We start from the raw sequence: 27,281 nt of genomic DNA on the forward strand, positions 1-27,281 counted from the left end.
ATATTCAACACTTTTACAAAAATATATTGAATACTCTTTAGGTATCTCAGCATTAAATTGGCTCCATTCCTGCTGAGAGTTCAAATCTCAACCCAATAAAAAATATTCGTATAATATATGTGGATGTCTTACAGCAGCATAATAAATGCATAATAGGAACGACAATACGAGAACAAGTCAACCTATTTATGTTTTTTAATATCCGGCAAACAAACACTTCAAAAAGTAAAGAACTGTAAGATTGTAACAGTTTTTTTTTTCCAGGGCGTCAGCGGGTCTCGAACGGAAATAATCGGCAACGCTGGAACGGGTGAAACTCATTATTGTGCATTGGACTGAGGAGTACGCTGCTTCATTTCCGCGATACAATGGCAGCAAATGGAAATGGGACCGGTGCGGTGATAGGATAAGTCTGGGCCGTATTTGGAGGGGGGGGGAGGAGGGGGCTCGGACCCCCCTCGAGCTTTATTTATCTCCTCTATTGTATGTCAGACTCCGAAAAATTGGGGTCGAGGTAGCCCGGTCATCCCCCTCTTCGAGCTTCATTTTTCTCCTGTACCGTATGCAAGACTCCGAAAATTTGGAGCATCCTCGAGAAAATCCTGGATACGGCCCTGTCCCATGACATACAAATACAACGTCCCATATAATGGGAGCTGTGATATAGCTACAGACAAGAGAATTTGCATGGGAATGTCGAAATTGACATCGATTGGTTGGTTGCTGACATTGCTGGCATTCGCGGCCTGAACTTTTGACATTCGCACAAATTGCTCCAATAACTCTAATTGGTATAGTTTTTATTTTAATTTATTTATTTTTTATTGTTTTTTTCAGGATATTTACATTCGATTTACATAACTTTAGGTCATGTCAGAACAATTTAAATTTTAGAATATTTGTAGATAAAATACTCGCAGATTCAACTAAATTTAATAACGAAAGTACAAAGGCAGATTTCTTTTCCCTTCAACAGTTTCAACATCATAATCATCTGAAGAGGAAGAAAAATAATTATGACTGTGTTATACTAACAGAACTGCTGGATACTTGACGCAATCTTTGAAGTTGAAAAACTTGAAGAAAATGACATTGTACTTGACAAACTCCAGATATTGGTCAAAGTAGCTCATTACCAAGGTAAGTTACTGAGTGACCTAAAATAGAGAACACAGGATTGTTGAAGAAAAAGAAATTCTTATGAAAATTCTGTTTGACAATGGCATAAGACGTTTGTCAGGAAGTATTGCAAACAAGAAGATAAACAAGGAAATAAAAAAGCAAGAAGTGTAGGTAACAACAAAAGGAAAATGTTGAATCTGTCTCTAATGAAATTGGTAACATCCTAGATGGCATTGGTAACATACTAGATAGAATTGGTAACATCCTAGATGGCATTGGTGGTAACATCCCAGATTTTGGATCCATATTGGGAGACTTCCCCATCCGTAAAACAAAGTTCATATTTCAAAAGTTGATAATAAAGTAGAGGAAAAGAATTTTCCTCTCAAATATTTTTGATAGGTACCCGAAAATCCCTGAAAATTCAAGCAGCGCAGTTCAACAGGGTGGAAATTTGCTTTGGCTTCCATCTTCCATTTTTCTTCTATTTCTTCTTCTTTTTCTTCTTCTTCTTCTTCTTCTTCTCTTTCTCTGCTTTCGCTTCATTTCCTTTCTGGGATACAAATCAACAATATTTTCCACGTCAAATTCGAGTCTGATGTGGATTACAGAACAAACATCAATATCCTTCTTACACACTCGGTCAAATCGCGATAAAAGTCTTTTCCTTCTCAATTTTACGATTAAAAGGGAATATTATCTCCGATAAAAGAACACTTTTATTCTTCTCAATTTTACGATTAAAATAGAACTTTATCTCAAAGAGAACAACATCATCCTTTACCGCACTAACCCGGATGAGATTTTAACCGGAAGAGAATTCTACTCGTAAAAAACTTCATAGTAAACACCGGCATAGTAAAAAGATCAAGGAGAGAGTGTGTAGGTCATCGTTCTTGAACAGTTTTATTTTTAAATCTTTTATTGTTTTTCATATTTAAATCGACTAATTTCATGCCGTATTTGCTGTTTCTTCGCTCAAGTATGTTGGGTAGATGGGTGCAAAGGCTGTTTTCTGTGATTTATTTATTTATTTTTATTTTTTTATAGTGATTAGCTGATTAGCATAGGTTAAGTGGTAATTTGTGGAATATGTACGTTTTTTATCACGCCTTAGCAGCCTTATCAGCTCTCGCCATTTCCCGTTTTCAGACGGGATCGGCGTATTTCGTCAGTCTCTCAATCAGCCCTAGCTAGGGTGATTGTTTTGGACTGGAATGTGGTTTTGGCTACAAAAATTTTACGAGTAGATGTCTTTCGCACTCAACCTTTGCTATATTTGTTCAGCAAGGGAAATTTCAGGCTGGCATCATCCCTGTTTAAAGTCCCCCCAGCCAGACTAAGCTGGTGTACCTTACCTTACCTTTATCATAACTTGATAACCTTGCTATTGTCTTAGCTATCATACCCTAGTTTTTGTCCCAGCCCTATCTATTGTACCAGCCATTCCGAGTTGATAAGTCATAATTTCTCCAACCTCAAAGGTTAGTTCGTGCATTGGGTCACGATTAATTTAAATTCCGTGCACAAATGCCAGGTAATTTATTTCCTCTTTCCCTCTTCCTCGATCTCTCTCCCTCTCCTTCAGTCTGTTTCAGTCTCACCTTTTCTCTCTCCTCCCCTTCTACCACATTCTTCTCTTCCTGTTACTATCCCTTCTCCTTTCTCTACCTGTCTCCCTCCCTTTATTATCTCCTACATTTTTTCGAGTTTAATCTCTCGTCAGTTAGTTTAATCTGACGATCAGGCAGTCCTCGCAGAATCTGAAATGGAACTCAAAACAATGGTTGAAAGTATATGTGAAGCAGGGAAAAGGTATGGGATGAAGATCAACGTTGGAAAGACAAAAGTAATGATGATGGGAAATATAGAAGAAAGCTTGAATATAACACTAGAAGGAGAAAAACTGGAACAAGTTGTTGAGTTGGAGTTCTAATGTAGTAAGAAAAGATCACTTTGAAAATAGAACATTGGAACGAATTTATTTTGTGTAGACTCACCAGTACATGGTTCTATCAACGTACATTAAATTTAAAGATGAAAGATGACTTAGCTCGTAGATTGGCAATGTAAGTGGGCAGTGCTGAGGCTCCTCTTACGAGGTATCAACCTGCCAACCCTAGTAGGTATCAAGTTACTATAGTCTCATTTAATTTGCCATCGAATCATTGAGGGAAAAGTTTGTCAGGCAAAGTACTTCAATTACTTCGGGTAAGGAAAAGCGTGCTGAAAGCTCCCCAAAAATTTCCATACAGACTCGGGGATGGGGTTTGTTCTTTTAAAAAGCACAAAGAAAGCCTCCAGGCGCGCCACAGTGAGTTACCGTGGAAAACAATGTTTTCATTTTCAGCAGTGTATTCACGAGAGGTACCTCCTCGAATTGGGGGAAAAACATCAGAAAAACTCCCATTTTCTGTAATTTAAAACGGAATTACTTTTTAGAAAAAATCCCATTTAGAAGCAAAATTTCCCATTTGAAAATGTTTTTCGAGCTCGTGTATCCCCGATAGTAACTTATTACCTACGGCTCTCATCAGGTAACAGAGAGTAATCAGAGTATTATAAGCGGAAGTTTTATACCCTCCTCCCTTCTGTTCATTAAAAAACTTCAACTGAGGGAAAAGGTAGGGAAGGGGGTACCCTGTACTTCATGTATAGTTTTCAAAAAAATAGAAATAGGGAAATAAGAGTGGTGCTTTGTCAAAAAACTAAAAATGGGGCAAAACTACAGGGTCTGAATGCTGTCACTTGATACGGACTTTTTTCAAAATAGTAATCAAATTTCAGAGAAGTTGGGTACATAACTAATTTCTACTTAGATAAGTAGATTTGTTTATTAGGGCATTGGGTTTGAATAGTTACGGGACAGATGCTACGAGCGATAAAGCGAACAGATACCTACCTAAATACAACCTAAGGGTAGGATTGAACTTACAAACATCACATTATCATTATCTACTGTGAGACTTTTATTACAGGCCCATGTGTCACATCCTCAAGCTAAACTGCATGTATTGTAGATAGTACAATAGAATGAAGCACCTATAGTGTGTTTTTTTAACAGCTAAAGTGTATTGCTTTTGGATGAGTTCTAAATAGAACTCGTAGGCAGTTTTATCCCGCTTTTTATCCAACTAGTGACGTTCACATTATGTATTTCCGTATGCGGGCTTTTTTTTTCCTCGGAAAGTTGAGTGTCAGGTCGAAATGTTACTCCAAATAAACGTTGTGACATTCCTTGGAGTTTGAACAAAGGAAATTGTGACGGGTTCAGTAAAAAAAAAGTTAAAATTCTGTTCGGTTTAGTTCTGTTAGTAACAAGTGAGTTTTTTTCCCCCCACGAGGGCAAGTACTGTGCCGGGGGTTGTGCGAACGTCAAGAGCTCGAAGCGACCTGATTCTGACAGCAAGGTGTCACTCAGTCTCACCTTTTCTCTCTCCTCCCCTTCCACCACATTCTTCTCTTCCTGTTACTATCCCTTCTCCTTTCTCTACCTGTCTCCCTCCCTTTATTATCTCCTACATTTTTTCAAGTTTAATCTCTCGCTCTTTCCTTCTCTCTATTTCTTTGCTCTCTCCCCCTCCTCCTTTTCCTCTCCAGTCATTTTCATTTCGCTCTAACTTCTCTTCTCTCGCTCCCATTTATAATTGAAAATTGCCATTTTTTCACCTGCCTCGGTGGCGTAGTGGTCAAGACGCTCGCCTGTCTCTCGCTCTTTCCTTCTCTCTATTTCCTTGCTCTCTCCCCCTCCTCCTTTTCCTCTCCAGTCTTTTTCATTTCGCTCTATCTTTACTTTTAACTTCTCTTCTCTCGCTCCCATTTATAATTGAAAATTGCCATTTTTTCACCTGCCTCGGTGGCGTAGTGGTCAAGACGCTCACCTGGTAAACAGGACGGCCTGGGTTCGATAGCAGCCAAGGCATGGAATTTTATCCTCATTGAGAAATTGACCACATAATAATGAAGCTCTAAAGGTGGTGTCCAAACATAGTCGGGACAAGGTGAGCCTGGTAAACAGGAGGGCGGGGATGCGATCCCAGGCGAGGCATGGAATTTTATCCTCATTGAGAAATTGACCACATAATAATGAAGCTCTAAAGGTGGTGTCCAAACATAGTCGGGACAAGGTGAATCTATGATGTCGAGGCAGTGTGAACGGTTCAGTAGACATCGATCGATTGCCGGTCAACTAAGTGTGGACTGTGGTCACACCTTCAGAGTTACGAAATAGAGAGTACGCCTCTGGCGTTAACCTCGCCTATATTGCCCTAGTGGTTATCTTCCACTCAAGAGTCTATTGTTATAATGATTATCTCTCCCCTCCAGGCACTCACTGCAGTACCCCCGTAGTATGTCTAGTCATAGAGGGAGGGACCAACACTATCCGGGCCGTGCTAGAGTATGTCACGGACACACCTCCTGTACCTGTCGTGGTCTGTGATGGGTCTGGCAGGGCAGCTGACCTACTGGCCTTCACGCACAAGTAAGTACCAACTGCCCTCGGGGTGTGCAGGGTTACCAAATCTGCAAATCTTCAGAAAATAACTTCGTTTGTGCCGCACCGGGGTGTGCAGGGTTACCGAATCTGCAAATCTTCAGAAAATAACTTCGTTTGTGCCGCACGGTACGAGTAAAGAAATATTTGTAAAGTACGAGTAAAGAAATATTTCCGCACCTGTGGCATCCAGTTTTTCTTTTTTACTTTACCTTTACAGAGTTTATAGCATGCCCTCAACTTCCTTTAGACTACCAGCGTATGACTAAAGAGTTCCTTTTTGACAGAAGTTTCAATTGAGACCCTTTATTAGGTTGGGTATATCACTGAAAAAGATCCGCCTTGAAAAATCAGGAAAAATTAAAATCTTACAATCAATCAAAAAAAAAAAAATTGTGTGGACTGTGGTCAAACCTTCAGGGTTACGAAATAGAGAGTACGCCTCCGGCGTTAACCTCGCCCATATTGCCCTAGTGGTTATCTTCCACTCAAGAGTCTTCCGTATAATGATTATCTCTCCCCTCCAGGCACTCACTGCAGTACCCCCGTAGTATGTCTAGTCATAGAGGGAGGGACCAACACTATCCGGTCCGTGCTAGAGTATGTCACGGACACACCTCCTGTACCTGTCGTGGTCTGTGATGGGTCTGGCAGGGCAGCTGACCTACTGGCCTTCACGCACAAGTAAGTACCAACTGCCCTCGGGGTGTGCAGGGTTACCAAATCTGCAAATCTTCAGAAAATAACTTCGTTTGTGCCGCACGGTACGAGTAAAGAAAGGTTTCCGCACCTGTGGCATCCAGTTTTTCTTTTTTACTTTACCTATACAGAGTTTATAGCATGCCCTCAACTGCCTTTAGACTACCAGCGTATGACTAAAGAGTTCCTTTTTGACAAAAGTTTCAATTGAGACCCATTTATTAGGTTGGGTATATCACTGAAAAAGATCCGCCTTGAAAAATCAGGAAAAATTAAAATCTTACAATCAATCAAAAAAAAAAAAAAATCAATCAATCAAATTTCAAATTCTTTATGGTAAAGCAGAGCTTTTTCACAACTTTTGGGGGTATCACAGTATTATTAAGCGTTCGTGCTTCCTTTGCAATCAATTTCTATAATCTTTTTACACTGGTAATGCAACCACTGGTCGCTACGCGATTAAAGTACCTACTCCACTGTCCTCACGAGGCTGAGTGCACCCCGAACTTCGACATCGCCGAGGATCGAACCCGGGACTTTCGGCGTGCAGGCAATTTGTTTCAATGTCTAATTATATCAATGGTTTCACCACTGGTCGCTACGCGATTAAAGTAGCTACTCCATTGTCCTCACGAGGCTGAGTGTACCCCGAACTTCGACATCGCCGAGGATCGAACCCGGGACTTTCGGCGTGCAGGCAATTTGTTTCAATGTCTAATTATATCAATGGTTTGGAACTTGTTTTTCCCTCAGATACGCTTCGGAAGATGGAGAGCAGACAGTCCTGGAGAACATGAAGGAATATCTGATCAGTACCATACAGAGGACATTCGAGGTAGCTCAGGAACAGGCAGAATGTCTCTATGTAGAACTACTCGAGTGTACAAGGAAGAAAAACCTGGTACGTACGTAAAGGTGTATTTTCCTTTAAAAAAAAAAAAAAATTATAGTAAAAAACAGAACTAGTTCCCTTGAATTTTCCCTCTTTGAGCTTAATAGCGCGAACACCATAGAATATGCTTTGGCTGGGTGCCGAATGGAGGGTAAAACCCCGCTCTCTAAAAGCATTCGACGTTAAACTCCTAAAAAAATAAATAATAATACTTAATAAAAAAAATGAATAAATTGAAATAATAAAATTATACTTATTTACATTCCGTGTCCGGCTATACTCTTGATTTCTCCAATGATTCGCTGCAGCTATTGCACGTTCATTTGCGTCAGTAAGGCTGAGCAAGGTAGCTCATTTTATTTATTTATATTTATTAGTGTGCCAACATAGGTACCTACCTGATTATTTTCATGTCTTTTCCCTCCATTTCCAGATCACAGTATTCAGGATCAGTGACCGAACGGGGGGCGAGGGTAATGTACAGGAATTGGACCAAACCATTCTGACCGCCCTGTTCAAGTCACAGCACCTGTCCCCGTCCGAACAGCTAAGTCTGGCCCTGACTTGGAACCGAGTGGATATTGCCCGATCCGAGATATTTGTCTATGGACAAGAGTGGCCACCGGGTAAGAGAGGGGAAGGGAGAAGGAGAAAGATAAAGAGAGAGAGAAAGAGAGAGTGAGGGAGAGAGAGAGAGAGAAGGAAAGAGGGGAGAGAGGATGGGAAGGAAAGAGAGAAATTCCAGAAAACATCGAGGGAACCGTTAATTTTGGTTACTCCTATCCACCATTTAAAGTTTGAACAGTTGACTATCAAGTTTAGTTAATGCCATGGACATACTTCATGATTCACCCTTTGAAAATAAGGATAACCTACGATTTCTAGGAATAAGATAGGTACTTAATTACATAAGTAGGCGTTCACATTAACATTATTATATTCGGAAGCTCCCAACAACCATTATCAAGAAAACGCCATACCCTTTTCAGGTGCCCTGGACGAAGCAATGATGCAAGCTCTGGAGCATGACCGAATAGATTTCGTCAAGCTACTGCTCGAAAACGGAGTGAGCATGCGAAAGTTCCTAACCATTCCCAGACTCGAAGAACTCTACAATACGGTAAGTCAAAGAGAGGAAGCAAAAGTTTCCAACTTATGAAAAGCTTTGGAAGAATGGAAGATGTTAAACTTGTTCAAAGTGGTGCAGGTAGGAAAGTTTTCCTATTCTCTTGGTGTAGTTCGTGCAAGAGTTTGAATGCAGTTTTTGGTTGCACCTGTCATCTAGTTTTGACATTGATGACCCCTTTTATATTATTAATGGAATCTCAGAGGAAATGTCGAAATATTCAGTTTCTTTCGTGACCTTGTTTCCTCTCTGGAGACTTGGAGAGAAGGGGGAAGATTTTTTTCACCTTCCTATCATAACGATGGCTTTGTTTTCCTCTAGAGAGATATGTATGACGTCTTCGAAATTACAATGCAGAATATCTGAAAAGGGGTAAAAGGAAATAGCTTATCCGTCACAGATAGTCAAAGGCACCTACGATAGTAAAAATAATAAACTAATAAAGCAAAACACGGAGGGCAGTCCTAAGCACATTTTTCTCGCTAGCCTATTATAAGATTTTGATGTATGATAGATAATTGGTGTTAAGAAATCTGAAGTTTATACTCCGATCCTATCCGCTTTTCCACCCGGGTTTTACCTGGGTTTTCTACCCTTATTCTATACTGGGTTTTACCCGGATAGAATCCTATTTTGGTTACTTGAATTCAAGCTGGTGTTGGGCGAACTTCAAATGCTTTTAACTAGATGTTCATATCTTTCAACAAGTATGGTAAATAACTAAGTAAAATTAATCTATTTTGCAGAAACAAGGCCCAAGTAACACGATGGGCTTCATATTGAGAGACGTGAGGCCCCATATACCCCGAGGCTACATGTACACGCTACACGATATCGGATTGGTCATTAACAAGTTGATGGGAGGAGCTTATCGGTAAGATGATGATGATGTCATCTTTCCGTGTTGTTATTTTGCTGGTAATATAAGCACGCAGCTTATCGGTAAGACTGACCAGGGATCCCAATAGAGCTTTTAGCTAAATCCTTTAGGGATGAGCTATTTTGGTTTTAACATTATCAAGGGTCATCCTTTTGGTTTTATTTACACTCCTGATTAAATTTGTGAGATAAAACAAAAAGGACCAATCGGTTTTATGGAAAGCTTGCTCATTGTATCAATTTTTCTTTTGGTTTCAACAACCGTTCTTTCGGTCTTACCAACGATCCTTTAAGTTTAAGCAATGGTTCCTTCGATTTTACCAACAATCCTTTCGGATTGCACAATGGTTCTTTCGGTTTTATCAGTGTGCCTTTTGTCACTGATGAGTGATGACCCTGCTTAAAATATCACAATTTTATTAAGAGTACCTACCATCTCTTTTATGATTTTTACAATCATTTCGTTTCTACTAACTCCGTCTTCTGCCTCGGTGGAGTAATGGTCAAGACGCTCACCTGGTAACAGGAGGGCGTGGATTCGATCCCAGCCAAGGCATTTATTTGAAAATTTGACCACATAATAATGGAGCTCTAAGGGTTGGGTGGCTGAGAACGCCTCCGGCGTTAACTTTGCCTAGTGGTTACCTTCCACTCAATAGTATATTTTCTTGATTTTTTTCAGAGCGTCTTACACACGACGTAAGTTTCGTCTCATTTACGCCAAGGTAATGAAGAAGTCACCTAACTTTCACCGGAATTCGGCCTCGTTCATAAAGTACTACGGGAATACTAACCTAACCTTGAGCTTACTGGCGGGGACCATGCCTACCTCAGAGACCATGCATATGTTCGAGTACCCTTTCAATGAGCTTCTGGTGAGAATACAAATTAATAATATGAGTATACTCAGAAATAGCAGATTCAAGCAGATTTTAACTCAAAAGTATCATACACAAATAGCCCACTCCGAGGCTTAAGTGTAGGTGCAAACAGCTCTAAAGGATGGGTTAAGCTTCTAGGAAAAACCAAAAGTATTAATTAGTGTCAAAACTCCATGTAGAATTCTGCTTCGATGTCACAAATTACTTGTGGTGAAGCTGAGAACCTCTTCACGAATTTCATTGATATCAGACGGTTCTCCTTCAAGTCCTTTACTAATGCTATTTATTTACTGGTGGCTGCTCGCTTAACGTACCTAATCTATTTTGCTCAAGAAGTTAAGTACTCCCCAAACACAAAGCCGACCGAAAGCCGTCCTTCTAAACTAAAATAACTTCAACTTTACCGGAAATCGACTCGAAGAAATTTACTGAAATAAATACATGACCAGGTCAATTCAGCTTACGCTGTCAAGGCCCATGTTGATGTCAAGATGTGTACTAACAAAAGACGGACAAGATTAACTATGTATATTCTTCCATTTCAGATCTGGGCCGTGCTAACCAAACGTCAAGAGATGGCACTCCTCATGTGGCAGCATGGAGAGGAGGCGTTGGCCAAATCCCTGGTAGGGTGTAAGCTATACAAAGCTATGGCGCATGAAGCAGCAGAGGATGATTTGGAAACTGAGATCTATGAGGAGCTGCGCAGCTATGGGAAAGTGTTTGAAGACATAGGTAAGAACATACTAATAACGCGTCTATTGCGCCTCTTCACTGTTGGTTATTTGGCACAATCTTCTTAAAGTGTATTTCATCTTCTAACAGTCTAACACTTATATGTTAATAATGAAAAACTGGGCTGATCTGCGGAATCAAGGAAGATTTGTTATAAAGATAGTGGAAAATTACTCCATGATTCACCCTTTGAAAATATGGATAACCTACGATTTCTAGGAATAAGATAGGTACTTAATGCCATGGACTTACTCCATGATTCACCCTTTGAAAATATGGATAACCTACGATTTCTAGGAATAAGATAGGTACTTAATGCCATGGACTTACTCCATGATTCACCCTTTGAAAATATGGATAACCTACGATTTCTAGGAATAAGATAGGTACTTAATTACATAAGTAGGCGTTCACATTAATATTATTATATTCGGAAGCTCCCAACAACCATTATCAAGAAAACGCCATACCCTTTTCAGGTGCCCTGGACGAAGCAATGATGCAAGCTCTGGAGCATGACCGAATAGATTTCGTCAAGCTACTGCTCGAAAACGGAGTGAGCATGCGAAAGTTCCTAACCATTCCCAGACTCGAAGAACTCTACAATACGGTAAGTCAAAGAGAGGAAGCAAAAGTTTCCAACTTATGAAAAGCTTTGGAAGAATGGAAGATGTTAAACTTGTTCAACGTGGTGCAGGTAAGAAAGTTTTCCTATTCTCTTGATGTAGCTCTTGCAAGAGTTTGAATGCAGTTTTTGGTTGCACCTGTCATCCAGTTTTGACATTGATGACCCCTTTTATATTATTAATGGAATCTCGGAGGAAATGTCGAAATATTCAGTTTCTTTCGTGACCTTGTTTCCTCTCTGGAGACTTGGAGAGAAGGGGGAAGATTTTTTTCACCTTTCTGTCATAACGATGGCTTTGTTTTCCTCTAGAGAGATACGTATGTATGACGTCTTCGAAATTACAATGCAGAATATCTGAAAGGGGGTAAAAGGAAATAGGTTATCCGTCACAGATAGTCAAAGGCACCTACGCTAGTAAAAATAATAAACTAATAAAGCAAAACTTGGAGGGCAGTCCTAAGCACATTTTTCTCGCTAGCCTATTATAAGATTTTGATGTATTATAAGATAATTGATGTTGAGAAATCTGAAGTTTATACTCCGATCCTATCCGCTTTTCTACCCGGGTTTTACCTGGGGTTTCTACCCTTATTCTATACTGGGTTTTACCCGGATAGAATCCTATTTTGGTTACTTGAATTCAAGCTGGTGTTGGGCGAACGTCAAATGCTTTTAACTAGATGTTCATATCTTTCAACAAGTATGGTAAATAACTAAGTAAGATTAATCTATTTTGCAGAAACAAGGCCCAAGTAACACGATGGGCTTCATATTGAGAGACGTGAGGCCCCATATACCCCGAGGCTACATGTACACGCTACACGATATCGGATTGGTCATTAACAAGTTGATGGGAGGAGCTTATCGGTAAGATGATGATGATGTCATCTTTCCGTGTTGTTATTTTGCTGGTAATATAAGCACGCAGCTTATCGGTAAGACTGACCAGGGATCCCAATAGAGCTTTTAGCTAAATCCTTTAGGGATGAGCTATTTTGATTTTAACATTATCAAGGGTCATCCTTTTGGTTTTATTTACACTCCTGATTAAATTTGTGAGATAAAACAAAAAGGACCAATCGGTTTTATGGAAAGCTTGCTCATTGTATCAATTTTTCTTTTGGTTTCAACAACCGTTCTTTCGGTCTTACCAACGATCCTTTAAGTTTAAGCAATGGTTCCTTCGATTTTACCAACAATCCTTTCGGATTGCGCAATGGTTCTTTCGGTTTTATTAGTGTGCATTTTGTCACTGATGACCCTGCTTAAAATATCACAATTTTATTAAGAGTACCTACCATCTCTTTTATGATTTTTACAATCATTTCGTTTCTACTAACTCCGTCTTCTGCCTCGGTGGAGTAATGGTCAAGACGCTCACCTGGTAACAGGAGGGCGTGGATTCGATCCCAGCCAAGGCATTTATTTGAAAATTTGACCACATAATAATGGAGCTCTAAGGGTTGGGTGGCTGAGAACGTCTCCGGCGTTAACTTTGCCTAGTGGTTACCTTCCACTCAAGAGTATATTTTCTTGATTTTCTTCCAGAGCGTCTTACACACGACGTAAGTTTCGTCTCATCTACGCCAAGGTAATGAAGAAGTCACCTAACTTTCACCGGAATTCGGCCTCGTTCATAAAGTACTACGGGAATACCAACTTGACCTTGAGCTTACTGGCGGGGACCATGCCTACCTCAGAGACCATGCATATGTTCGAGTACCCATTCAATGAGCTTCTGGTAAGAATCTGAATAATATGAGTATACTCAGAGATAGCACATTCAAGCAGATTTCAACCCAAAAGTATCATACACAAATAGCCCACTCCGAGGCTTAGGTGTAGGTGCAAACAGCTTTAAAGGATGGGAGCTTCTAGGAAAAACCAAAAGTATTAATTAGTGTAACTAAAATAACTTCGACTTTACCGGAAATCGACTCGAAGAAATTTACTCAAATAAATTATAAATATCTACATGACCAGGTCAATTCAGCTTACGCTGTCAAGGCCCATGTTGATGTCGAGATGTGTACTAACAAAAGAGGGACAAGATTAACTATGTATATTCTCCCATTTCAGATCTGGGCCGTGCTAACCAAACGTCAAGAGATGGCACTCCTCATGTGGCAGCATGGAGAGGAGGCTTTGGCCAAATCCCTGGTGGGCTGTAAACTATACAAAGCTATGGCACATGAAGCAGCAGAGGATGATTTGGAAACTGAGATCTATGAGGAGCTGCGCAGCTATGGGAAAGTGTTTGAAGACATAGGTAAGAACAGCTTCAGAGTGGGCTTTTTGTGTACGGCTGAGTTTGTTGGTATGATAGGTAAATTGAGGGGACACAATGTTGGTTTTTGAAATCCCCATATATCTCATTTATGCTGCTAGGATGACACTGAAATGTCCTTTTACAAACTTTAATCTTTATCTCTCTAATCACTTCTAGCAATCAATATTTTTTTGTGTTAATAAAACTTGCCTTTATTGAGTCCTCCACCAAATGTTGCAAATAAACCTAATATGTATGAAGGAATCACAGAATTTAGATACCTATCTGTGGTAGAAACTTCATGATGAGTGAACTATTCTATCCCATATTGTACTAACTTTGTTGGATGTGTTTTCTTTCTTGTTGCCAATCTGAATGTTTCTTCTTCCTTCTTCTAACAGAAAGTGAACCCTCTGAACTCCGTCAAGACGATCTCATCTAGCCAGACCTTCTCCACCAAGGTACTCTATCTGCTTCTAGTATTTATCGTATTGTTTGTTCTTTGTCCAATGTCAGTGGTGTACACAAACTGGGAAGAGGCTTTGCCAATGTTATAAGGTTTTGGTAAGGTTTAATAAGTGGAGACTTGGGGAGTCGGTCATATGGGAAAGGAAATTTTTGAAAGTATTGACTATAATAATCCAGTCCCAAGGTTTAATCGGATAAAATGGTCTTTCTTAGCTTTGTTTTTTTTTTTAATCACATCTGGCGCTATCTGTAGTGTTTCCCAAAATGAGGAAAATTGGAGTTTGTCTCTAAATGTACATAAAGAAAACCGAAAAATGATTTAAATAATTTGACACTAGAGATACAAATGGAAATTTGTTCTGTTTCTGTCCTCATCTTTTTTGTGTAAACCACTGATTTTATGTTTCTCTTCTTTATCTGTGCCATATTCACTCCTGCCAGTTTTATCGCTGTGCGTATTTCGTATTCAATATTTGTCTTGTATGTGTGTTTCGTTCATTGTGTTGTCCTTTGCTTTACGTTTTCAAAAGTTGAGACTAGAAATATCCCAATATTCCCAATCTCTAAGGAATTATTAATGTCACTTCTGATACTCGCTAACGCTTTTAGTCTAAACTTCTGAAGCGGCTTGCTCTATTCATCTGTTTTATTGTAATGTCCATAAGACCCTTGTAGATACTTACCGTATGTAGATACTTACCTAGTTGTTACGTGTATTTAACTTCATTGCTCTATCAATAACTTCTGCATGTTTACTCTTTGCATTTAACCCATTGGTCAAATACCATGTCGCCAGGAAAATTGGAGTTTGTCTCTGAATGTACACAAAGAAAACCGAAAAATGTTTTAAATAATTTGACACTAGAGATACAAATGGAAATTTGTTCTGTTTCTGGTCCTCATCTTTTTTGTGTAAACCACTGACTTTATGTTTCTCTTCTTTATCTGTGCCATATTCACTCTTGCCAGTTTTATCGCTCTGCGTATTTCGTATTCAATATTTGTCTTGTATGTGTGTTTCGTTCATTGTGTTGTCCTTTGCTTCAAAAGTTGAGACTAGAAATATCCCAATATTCCCAATCTCTAAGGAATTATTAATGTCACTTCTAATACTCGCTAACGCTTTTAGTCTAAACTTCTGAAGCGGCTTGCTCTATTCATCTGTTTTCTTGTAATGTCCATAAGACCCTTATACTCGTATGTAGATACTTCCCTAGTTTTTACGTGTATTTAACTTCATTGCTCTATCAATAACTTCTGCATGTTTACTCTTTGCATTTAACCCATTGGTCAAATACCATGTCGCCAATGAAAATACGCTCTTTAGTGCTCCACCCCATCAGTAGTACTGAATGAAAATTTGGGGAAAGTGGGTATTTTGCAATTGTCACCGTATAATTAAGCAAGCCGAGGGTATCCCCGGATCTATAGATTCAACTGGGATTCCTAACCTATCACCAGTCCTTGTTCTTTTCACGTTATTTTATGAGCTGGTACTACTTACTATTGGAATATTCTCATGTCCTATGGCCTGTCTTCCCAGGCTCTTATCTCTCAGGAATCGCACACTCTTCGGGACACGGTGGTCACCGAGAACGGCAAGGTGATTGCAGAACCTACAGGTAGTGTGGACTCGGACAGTGTATCCCAGTTCTATCCTCTGCCTCGCGACTTCTTCGTGGATATCAAACAGAACCGGCCACTACGACTGAAGAGGAAGCTGTACGAGTTTTACACGGCACCCATCACCAAGTTCTATGCTCACTCTGTAAGTTGACAGTCTCGATTTGAAATCGTAATAACTCCTTCATGTCTCTTGTGTTTTTGAATAAAGTAAAGGAATTGTGTAGAGGATTGTAAAATGCCTATCACAAATATCGCTCCCAGGTAACACACCTAGATAAGTCTTATGACCTGACTTGGACCAACCTCCAGTCCAACGCGTTAACCACTGCACGACTGAGGTTGGTTGCTTCTGTTATTAAACAGTGCAATAGTCCTAATCAAAAATGGAATGCCGTCAGGAGAAGGTGAAACATATAAAATCCTTGTCTGTTTTTAACTGTATATTCCCTTTGATTTTATAAATAAACAAGTTCAGTAAATTATTCAGGTGAAAACATAGTACCTAATAGTCTCTTACATTATAGGGAGAGACGGAGAGAGTAGGTATAACAAAAGGGGCACCAGGGTATGTCACTGTCACGCCTACCTACTTTCAGCAATAGAGGAAAATGTTTTGACTCGACAAATGAGGTTTAATAAGTGGGGAATTGACCATTGAAAAGGGACTTTGGAAAGTGCCTTCACTGGTTGGTTTCATCAATTACTTAATAAAAGCTCCTCCTTTTTGGATCATTAAAACTTCTCCCATTAGTGTAATCTCTCATTAAGACATCGATGAAACCCACCATCAGAGTTTTTTTTTTTAAATATTGGGTTATCTCGATCACTAACTCATCTAACAATTTCCACAGCTCTGGAGCTCTTGGACTTCTGCTACCGTCAGGACGACGATCAAACCCAACAACTGCTAACCTGTGAGCTGCAAAACTGGAGTGGCCAAACCTGCCTCAGTCTGGCGGTAGCTGCCAATCATAGGCCCCTTCTAGCACATCCCTGCTCTCAGATCATACTGGCTGATCTCTGGATGGGCGGTCTGAGGACGAGGAAACATACTAACGTTAAGGTGAGTACAATGAATACGAGTACAGGATCTGAAATGCACTCTGTCCAGTAGTAGATGAACTATAGCAGTGTCAGCTGTGGTATAGAAGTTATTAGAACCAGCTGTCCAAGACTTATGTACATTTGTGTACAACTCCTAAACTTTTTTAAAAGAGGTTTCATAGAGGGGACTGTAACTGCTAAGGTCTTATCGTCCCGAAATCGGAGAGAGAAGAAAGACAGGATAGGAGTCGTTCCGAGAACGAATATTATCCGTTCAGGATAAAATCTGCCCCGGGCGGAAATTGAATCCACGGCCTAGCGCTTACAGAAGCAGTCAGCGAAGGGTTATTTTCCTCCTAATGTCCTTCAAAACCTTCCTTCTCAACACCTTGAAGCGGGGGTGGGCGCCGGGCCGACTGAAGAGGAAGCTGTACGAGTTTTACACGGCACCCATCACCAAGTTCTATGCTCACTCAGTAAGTTGACAGTCTCGAATTTGAAATCGCAATAACTCCTTCATGTCTCTTGTGTTTTTGAATAAAGTAAAGGAATTGTGTAGAGGATTGTCAAATGCCTATCACAAATATCGCTCCCAGGTAACACACCTAGATAAGTCTTATGACCTGACTTGGATCAACCTCCAGTCCAACGCGTTAACCACTGCACGACTGAGGTTGGTTGCTTCTGTTATTAAACAGTGCAATAGTCCTAATCAAAAATGGATGCGGCACACAAGGGATCAAGAAGAGACCTCCAAAATAATAATGCTTCTGTTATTATTCTTATATTTGCCATTGTCAAACAAACACAACAAACTTGTAATGGTGACCATAATCCTTTTCTTTTGTTGTTTCCAGATCGCGTACCTGATTTTCCTCATCACGTTCAGCTACGTGGTTCTGGTCAAGATGGATACCACGCCGTCCATACAGGAGCTGTACGTCATCAGCTACATAGCAACCCTGGGCTGTGAAAAAGTACGGGAGATTATCTCGTCCGAACCGGTTGCTATTAGGTAAGTGGCATCAAGTCAATGTTTGACCAAGTCCCAGCGTTGGATTGTATTCCCTTACTATTTCTTTACGAATTATCGTTACGTTTTGCCCTTAACTGCCCTAAAGCCTGAGGTATTTCGTATTTTCCCTAAAAGTGTATAAAGATTCTAATCTAAAGTTTCAAACAACCTGTCCTCAGAGATGGGACTCATTAGATTTTAAATTGATACATAAGCAAAATACGCGTAGGTACTACATACATAGGTATGTTCCATTCCTAGTTCATATTCTGTCTTTCTCTAAAGAGTCTTAAAGCAATTAAAATAAACAATGATTTCGGTGATTCACTTGATTTTTTTTTTTTTTTTTTGTACATTTAATTAAATGAAGTTATAGTTTAAAGAGTTTTAACAATGGAGTCCTACCTCTCACTTAAGTTTAAATTACATCTATTGTCTGATCAGTCCAAATGTTACGTGTTGTATGATTGCCGAATTCTCTGTTGTTTTCAGTCACAAGTTCTCTGTGTGGGCGTGGAACATGTGGAATCCCTGTGATGCAGCCGCCATTATTTTCTTCATGATTGGCCTCAGTCTTCGCATCAAGCCTTCGTCTATGCCTGTGGGGAGAGTCATCTTCTGTGTGGACATTATCTACTGGTACCTGCGTATCCTGAACATTGTGGGAGTCAACAAGTATTTGGGTAAGAAATAATGTGTCGTAAAACATAATCTAAATTGTACATTTTATTTTTTAGGCATGCACTACGTAGGTAGTTACGTTTACGTACCTATTTTATTTTACGATAAGAATTTTGGTTACAATTGAATGCAGTACAGAAATGAAAGGCCCAAAAAAGGGATGTTCCGAAAGCTCTCCATGGTAAAGGTTGTTACAAGGTTACAATTTTGGTTACAATTGAATGCAGTACAGAAATGAAAGGCCCAAAAAAGGGATGTTCCGAAAGCTCTCCATGGTAAAGGTTGTTACAATTAAAATTAGAGAAAAAATTTGATAGAGAATTCTATTATGAAAAGGGTTTTACAATGTTCCAAGAGTGAAAACTGATTGAGTGTTCAACGTGATTAATCTTGCGGGATATATCTCCTGTTCTCAGGTCCTCTCGTCACAATGATGGGCAAGATGGTGAAGAACATGATCTACTTTGTTGTTCTCCTCTTGGTTGTTCTCATGAGCTTTGGTGTGTGTCGTCAGTCCATCTTGTTTCCAGACTCTGAACCCAGCTGGAGTTTGGCTCGAGAAGTTTTCTTCCAGCCATATTTTATGCTGTACGGAGAGGTAAGTTTGTCCTGTAGGTCTTAGATTTCTGTTGTATTGAACAGACTTTTGTTATTTTTGCGTAGGTACACAACATGTTTTATTTTATGGTTGACAGCAAAATGATTGTAAACACATTTTGAGGTTAGATTTTAGAAGGTTTTCTTTACACTTAGAAATATTCGGAAAAAATTGGTTTATTTATTTCACCACTAGCGGTGTTCAATAATCAATTTTGTACTTTGTAGAAGTACTTAGCTAGTATTAAACGCAGGTCATTGTTTTGTAGGTCCGTATGATAGGTAGTTATACACATATCAGTTATACTCACAAAATATTTAAGCCTCAAATAGTATGAGGTTGTGTCTGTGTAGCTTGTATTCATTTGTAGATAGAATGCAATCAAAATGATTATTTTCGGCTAAAAATGTATACTCGATTCTAATCTCCTATAGCTTTCGGATCCTGGGAATCGATTGTCACCTAGGTTGGTAGCATCTGAGGTGAGAGATGGCTTACCTCGAAAATCGTCGAAGGTGAGAATTATGGCGTTCGCACCCCGATTTATTCTAAATTTCATGTCAAAAAGTATGTCACCATTATTTCAGGAAACTTCATCTCTGAATGTTTGAGCTGAAATGTATTTGATAAAAGAAACACAGTTTGTTTTTAATTATTTTGTTCTACTTTGATATTGTTTTGGAAACTTAAAAAAAAAGAACTACATAATGTAATAAGTATTAATTATTATATTCGGAATATTATCAGAGGAAAAAATTCGTGACTACGCCAAAAACTGAGGTAACCGGCACTGTCAAGGAACGGAACCCAAAAGTGCTTGTATTCTTGTTATAAATTTAAATGTTGAATCAAGAAAAAAGTATGTCACGATAGGAAGCTAAGAGGTAATAACGGATATTGTGGCAAAGATATAGAAAACATGTCGAAAATTGACATAATTAAGAAAATTCACTTGATTTTAATTTTTGAATAACACATTTTAAATCTTTCTTACAGACCGCGAAATGAAAAGCTTTCATAATTCGCCTTTTATGTTTAGATTTAAAAATATTTTTCAGGCAAGACTATTTATTGTTTCATAGAACGTACTTATGAGTGAGTAGCTTTAGTAGTTTTCGTTAGATTTAGTTCCGTGAATATTTTGTGGGATTACCTACCCTACATAATGTTATAACAACTGTAAAATCCGCAATGTAGTACATAAGTGTTTGAATGCTTCAATAACTGAATTACTGATTTTGAATTTTTGTGTGTATTTTTATTTTAGCTTTTCTTGTCTGACAAATATTTTTTAAATGTTAAACTACTCTAGTTGGTATCTAGAATTCAATGTCGTGACATACTTTTTGGATGAAGTATTTAATGTTCATTGTTATTTAAGTTTAATTTTTGTTTTCCCTCATTTAAACATGTTTTTAGTATTAAGTTGATTATTTAAGAAATTTATATGCTCACGACAAGTGAATAGAAAACAACAGGCAATCATTTGGTATTGAAGAATTTATCTAAAACTTTCCTCTTTTTGGTGAAAGCTCTTGATAGGTATGATACATCCGTTTTTTTCTCAACCAATGTAATTTCAGGTTTTTGCTGACAAGATCTATCCCCCTGAATGTGACGACGGTCCAAATAGTGAAACAAAATGTGTGGCAGGGCGCTGGGTGCCCCCTCTAGTCATGTCGGTCTACCTCCTAGTATCTAACATTTTGCTCGTTAATTTACTCATTGCCGTGTTTAATAATATTTTTATGGAGATTAACTCCATCTCGCACCAGGTAAGTTGTGGGCTTTTACAGACTTTATTTCTCTCTTGTGTTTAAGAATGACTAACACAATATTCGACGTCAAATTGGTATTTTTGAATACCGCCAAGTTACTAATTCCGAACTAACTAATTGTACTCAAGTGGGCGGGGCCAAGCTCAACATCCGACGACGCCGTCAAAGCTCCAGCTCGGTGTCTAATGGGGCCGAACTACATAGTGATATACTCGCCCCGAGCGCTATCATACCGCGTCAGTTGAGTCAGACACATTCAGAACCGGACAGCTCTGTAGAGCCGCACACCTTGGCCAAGGCGTTTGTAGAGAGGAGCGTCACGTGGGCGGAGCCTAGGATCAAGGTCATTCCTCCTCCCGCCCCTCCTGCCCGCTCTATGCTCATGGCAATGCATACGGAATACACGAGGTAAGTTGGGACTCACTGACTTCAGACAAATGGTTAGGCTAATACCTCTTGCCCAATGCCCACTTTGATTGGGACTTATTCACACCACGGTTTCTCAATTTTAATATCAGGATAGTCAGGAATACATAGTTGGGAGAAATCTGAAGACCAATTTTGTTCCTTGTGATGATTTTGACTCTTGCGTATATTATGCCGAAACTTGGTTTCTCTTTCTACCCAAATCGAATTTAGATAGGTACATAGTTCGAATTTGGTTCATTTTTGTTACCAAGTGACAGGGGTCTTTCTTAATTACTACTCCTCGTTGAGATTGAGAGGAACTAGGCAGATTGTGAAACCTTATGGTTTTGATGATGGAGCTGGATTGATGTATATTGTGCCCAATGCCACTTTGATTGGGACTTATTCACACCACGGTTTCTCAATTTTAATATCAGGATAGTCAGGAATACATATACATAGTTGGGAGAAATCTGAAGACCAATTTTGTTCCTTGTGATGATTTTGACTCTTGCGTATATTATGCCAAAACTTGGTTTCTCTTTCTAGCCAAATCGAATTTAGATAGGTACCTACATAGTTCGAATTCGGTTCATTTTTGTTACCAAGTGACAGGGGTCTTTCTTAATTACTACGGAGTAGGTATGTTATATTTATGTCTATTTTAAAGTTAGGAGTGATGCACTAGATAACTTCACAAATATAGTATGTACCTATCTACACTTAATGTTCTGTTTGTGTTTTGTCATCCGTAGTGATGAAAGCTTCCTTCTCTGTACATAATAATATAACTTCTTGCGATTTATGTACATAAAAATAGTGAGCAACAACCGATATTTCAATGTTACTTTACTAACGCTACATTTCCTTTTTTGAACGCGTTAGGCCAACCCAAGATTTTTCATGGGTACGAAGAGACCGTTCCAAAAGGTAGAAGATTTCTTTCTTCCATTAAATTGATATTTTTTGGTTTTTCTTTTAATGGATATTTTTGGTGTTGGAAGTTCTACAAATAAGCATGGTGTTTTGTCATCAGACGATTCTAATTTTGCTTTTTGTACATAACAGTGACTAAATTGTACTCTTATTATTTACTTTTTCAAGCTTCTGTTTTGTTTTCATATGTCTGGTGATGGTTCTTTATTGTGGTGCTTCTCTAACTTCTCTTTAATTTTGTAAAACTTTGCGCTAACACTTTTGGTTTTGGTTATAACCTTATGACTTGGGTAACTATATTAAAGTGTAATTGATCACTAGTGGGTGACTTTACACTCGTCTTTGCAAAAATATTGATAGAGACTAGACATTTATAATAAAAGGTTCTTCACCAAAATGTGACTATTTCATCAATGGCATCATATTATGGCATTCTGTGGCTCATTTTTACGTAGGTATCTTCTAGAAATTTCATCATTGCACTATTTCTTAATCTTTGCAAAAATATTGATAGAGACTAGAGACATTTATAATAAGGTTCTTCACGAAAATTTGACCATTTCATCAATGGCATCATATTATGGCATTCTGTGGCTCATTTTTACGTAGGTATCTTCTAGAAATTTCATCATTGCACTATTTCTTACATGTGCACCATTTCTTTTCACAAGTTCCAATTGTGTCTTTTTGTACCGTCCCGTCCGTCTGTTTATGAATATTACTATATGCTTATTCTGACTTCGCTCGCTCACATCATACTTTTCATATCCGTGTCATTATTATATTTGGTTAGAGATTTTGAAATAACTTTGAAAGTTTCTGGTTTTTCAGTTTAACCTCCCTAAAATAAAATTAACATCCGGTCAAACTATGTCCTTTTCTTTTCGATAAAATTTACCTTGAGTTATCAACCAAGCAGCCTATCTAGGTAGGTAAATAGTTTTCACCAAAAAGAGGACAACCAAAGTTATTTTAGTCACTTACTTGAAAATTCTTCATTCAAATAAAAAAAAAAGTATATATGGTTTTTTGAAGTCTGCGAAAGTCTTCGGTCTAGCCGCAGTCTAACGCATCTATCTAATTAGGTATTTTTACTTTTTATTATTTTTTATCTACTAGTGTCACTTGTCTACAAATCCTATTCACTTGTCGTTGTGCGTTCTCCCATGTGCTGTGTCAGATTCTTTGTATGCGGGGGATGCTTTCCTTTTCTATTCTGTTCAGGTTTTTGCTGACGAAATAGATCCTCCTTGTGGAGACTCCCCTGGTCAGTGTGTCACTTGTCTACAAATCCTATTCACTTGTCGTTGTGCGTTCTCCCATGTGCTGTGTCAGATTGTTTGTATGCGGGGGATGCTTTCCTTTTCTATTCTGTTCAGGTTTTTGCTGACGAAATAGATCCTCCTTGTGGAGACTCCCCTGGTCAGGAGCCTTGTCATCCGGGCCGATGGATCACCCCCCTCGTCATGTCCACGTATCTGTTAGTCGCTAATATTCTCCTTATTAACTTGCTCATTGCTGTCTTTAACAATATTTTCATTGAAGTCAATGCCATTTCTCATCAGGTAAGTCGATCAAATGCTTCATTACTGTCCATGTTCTAGAATAAACACATAGATTTAACTAATTGAACGGGATAAGAGGGTAATACGAGTATGTACAAACACCTACATAGTATGTGTACTATCTTTAAATCTAGAATCCCTAGATTATGGTTCTTAGGTCTGGACTTATCAGTGTTAATTGTTTCAGCGAGTACACGTCTAATCCTAAATATTATACCTTTTATTCTTTTTCTTCAAATAACAAACCCTACTAATCTGCTAACCTAGGTACCTATTTGATATTGGTGTTGGGTTTTTACCAGATTTTTTTTAATGCATGCATGTTTACAAATAAAAACCTTCAATAACTACATCTACATCCGCATGTGAGTTTTACTAATACCTAACCTCCATTGAATTTCGGGTATCCATGAGTTTCTTCTGATTTTACAAAAGATAGTTTTAATTTCTTTCCTTCTTCCTACAAATCTTTTCAAAATACTACAACCAATCCGTCTATTTGGCAATATCAAACTTACCTAGTGAATAGACCAAGTGGGGTCAACAAAATTTGGTGTGAATTGGTCTAGAATTTTCTATATTAGAGTTAATAATAGAATGTAAAAAGAGGGGATTGCTATTAATGACGCACATTCCTAATTTGAAATGATCTAGAACCAATAAAACTTTATATTATTGTAATGACCGTTAATGATTTTAGGATGTGTCCACACAAGGTCAATTCACATCGATCGGTGGCCGTCTACGTTTACTATGTGTGGACACACCTTTAGATTATATGACCCTACTTCCCTGAGAAGTATGTACCTTTTCTAATCCGGTGTTGACTAATCCACCCAGGTGTGGATGTTCCAAAGGTTCACCGTGGTCATGGAGTACGAACAGAAACCTGCTCTTCCTCCACCATTCATCATCCTGTAAAAGGGTAGGTAATGTATGTATGTTTATGTTCTCGGTCCATTCACTTAGTTGGTCTCGTAGGTAGGTATTACTATTATTAGATCCATCCATATAAAATTATTTATAGGAAAAATTTAACATTCTTTAATAATTAGACAAGAAGGAAATTTAAAAAAAGTCGTCATTTGTGTTACCCTTTTTGGTCTTCCAGTTCTAAACACTCAAATGAAGTGAATTTGTACCGTGATTTTCACTTGTACCGTAAGCGTAAGGAAACCTGTAAGCGCCACAAACCTCAGTTCCTATTTACGTAAGACACATCTCTAATATGCGATATGCCCAATGGTATCAGCTGTACAAAACTGTTTGACATACTTTTGGTTGCATTTCAAAAGTTGAGTTTTAAAAAGTTGGGACTTTTTAAAAGTTGTGTGTTCTTTCCTTTGTAACAATACAAAGAAAATTACAAACTGTAGATAGCTTTTGCGGTATCTTAAAAAAAAATGCTATTTTGGCTTTTTGATGATGCCTAATTTTTTGCATTAACAAAAGGTATGTAGGTAGGCATTTTAGCGCACATCTGCCCAGAATAGTCATGTTGTTTACTGTAGATAGGTTTCATACCCATCACAAACGTTTTTCTGTTAAATTTCTTAAACCTATCATATTGGTTCCATATAAGTGTAGATAACAATTTTGTTCTTGGAAATATTTTAAACAGAACTCTTCTTTATTGTGTTTACCATTGGAATTTTCTATAGGTTTGATTGTGTTGTGAGTTTTCAGCTTTCATGTTTTTGTCTAAATAAATGTTTCATGTTTTCCTTAAACATAATTGTATAAAAACTTCTCAAGTTCTCAACAATTCCTCCTAACTTTCTTATGAAAAGCTCTTCTAAATGTTTGCATCTCTTCTGATATGAATCATAAGTCATCTAATTATTATGCTATTATTTTCTATTTACCTACTTTAGTATACTTATTCTCCCCTACACAATTTATTCCTTCACTAGTTCACTCCTAACTATATCTTTCCTTAAATGTTATCATTCTTTTCTCCGTTCTTTTCACTATTTTCCCTTTTTTATTTAATTATGTTATTCTTCCGTTGTTTTCTCATTTTTGTCGGTCCCAGAAGTTATTTCTTTATCTCTTTTTAGAAGTTTGTGTGTCATAATTATCCCACTATTTCACAACATTCATTTGCTTTCTTAACAATTGTGTAGCCACCATTGTTCTCGACAACCCAGTTAGCACGCAAGCTTACATCCAGGGGCTTGATTTTGACAGGATTTCTAAGTCTAACGTCTTAAACTTAAATCCAGTCCGAATCCAACCTCAGAGATCCAACCTGTTCTTTAAAATGAATTATCAACCGCACATCCAACTGGATGTCAAGGCCGGATATGGGCTTATTTTCAATGACAATCATCCAGCGAAATTATCACTCGCGATGCAAGTTTAAATCCAGCCAGACTTGACGTGCTAGTGTATTTCCAGCCTTTATCCAGCCTCTGAGATCCAGCCACACGTGATGTCAGCGCATGCGCAGAGTAAAACACGTCACCGGCTTTTTTTTTCAAAGTCAGCCATATTGCGAAATTGCGATTAATTTTCCAAACATTTTAAAGAATTTAAAGAAATTTGTGTTTTAATTGGTATTAATAAAAACTAAAGACAGTTTATTTAAATTTCAAATTATAATACCTATAGTGACATTTTATACTCTGTTTTCATTCTATTTTTATTAGTAAGAACTTTCCTAGAGTTTATTGTCAATGGCCTCTTACATGTATGATGAATGAAAGTTGAAAGTTGAAGTTTCAAACACCACAAATATTTTTCGTTATTAATCCATCGCTTCATGGCAACTCATTCCAACGCTTCATTCGGTGGCGGTAGCGTTGGAAGCGGTGCTTCAACAACTTTGCCTGAGGTTGAAGGTAGACTGGGTGTGCCTCCGCTCAGTGAGAGGTTGAGGAGGACTAGTGAGCGGTCTGATATACATTCGGAGCAGAGTGACTTTGTCGTGGTACCTCCTCAGCGACGCCGTCCTCCCACTAGATCCCTTACAGGTAAGGCCAGCCAGGTAGACCTGACAGGTACACCTGATCAGGTCTGCCTGGCAGGTCTACCGGACCTTTTCAGCCGTAGGTACCTAACAGGTCTACCTGTTTGTGAGTGACTGGCCTAAGAGGGTGAATCTCCGAAATCTCAAGTTATTTTCTTAATTTCGTCAATTGATAATATTGGGTTTCAAAATCTTTCAAAATCACTTTGAACTACGAGATTATTTTTGAAAAAAAAAAAGAAAAAAAAAAATCTGTGTGAAAAGAGAAATGCTTCCAAAATAATAAACAACTTGAAATCTTTAAAACCCCTAAAAAAGAGCATCCACTTAACAAGTTAACACATTTTCAGAAATCCGACCAATTCACCCGTTCGAACTGCACCTTGATGCTCCCACTCCCCATTGCACTACTGACATCAAGCAATCTTCCTCCAATGATCTCAATGTGGACCACTTTGCCGAAGA

The 27,281-nt window shown here is 38.5% G+C and overlaps 1 protein-coding gene across 1 annotated transcript in view; it reads left to right on the top strand.

The window, feature by feature from the left end:
• LOC103509069 (transient receptor potential cation channel trpm) overlaps positions 1-27,281 on the top strand; it is a 72,118-nt gene that overhangs the window by 28,893 nt on the left and 15,944 nt on the right. The window contains exons 4-19 of the mRNA XM_017444023.2: positions 5,449-5,605; positions 7,070-7,217; positions 7,642-7,834; positions 8,198-8,328; positions 9,081-9,208; positions 9,896-10,088; positions 10,640-10,829; positions 16,672-16,883; positions 17,260-17,340; positions 17,722-17,879; positions 18,372-18,562; positions 18,977-19,158; positions 20,742-20,933; positions 21,079-21,344; positions 22,230-22,251; positions 23,660-23,845. Coding sequence (XP_017299512.2) covers positions 5,449-5,605; positions 7,070-7,217; positions 7,642-7,834; positions 8,198-8,328; positions 9,081-9,208; positions 9,896-10,088; positions 10,640-10,829; positions 16,672-16,883; positions 17,260-17,340; positions 17,722-17,879; positions 18,372-18,562; positions 18,977-19,158; positions 20,742-20,933; positions 21,079-21,344; positions 22,230-22,251; positions 23,660-23,845 — 2,630 coding nt within the window. The remainder of the gene's footprint in view (positions 1-5,448; positions 5,606-7,069; positions 7,218-7,641; positions 7,835-8,197; positions 8,329-9,080; positions 9,209-9,895; positions 10,089-10,639; positions 10,830-16,671; positions 16,884-17,259; positions 17,341-17,721; positions 17,880-18,371; positions 18,563-18,976; positions 19,159-20,741; positions 20,934-21,078; positions 21,345-22,229; positions 22,252-23,659; positions 23,846-27,281) is intronic.

Source organism: Diaphorina citri, unplaced genomic scaffold, assembly GCF_000475195.1.
Source record: "Diaphorina citri unplaced genomic scaffold, Diaci psyllid genome assembly version 1.1 scaffold463, whole genome shotgun sequence".
NCBI classification, from domain to species: Eukaryota; Metazoa; Arthropoda; class Insecta; order Hemiptera; family Psyllidae; genus Diaphorina; species Diaphorina citri.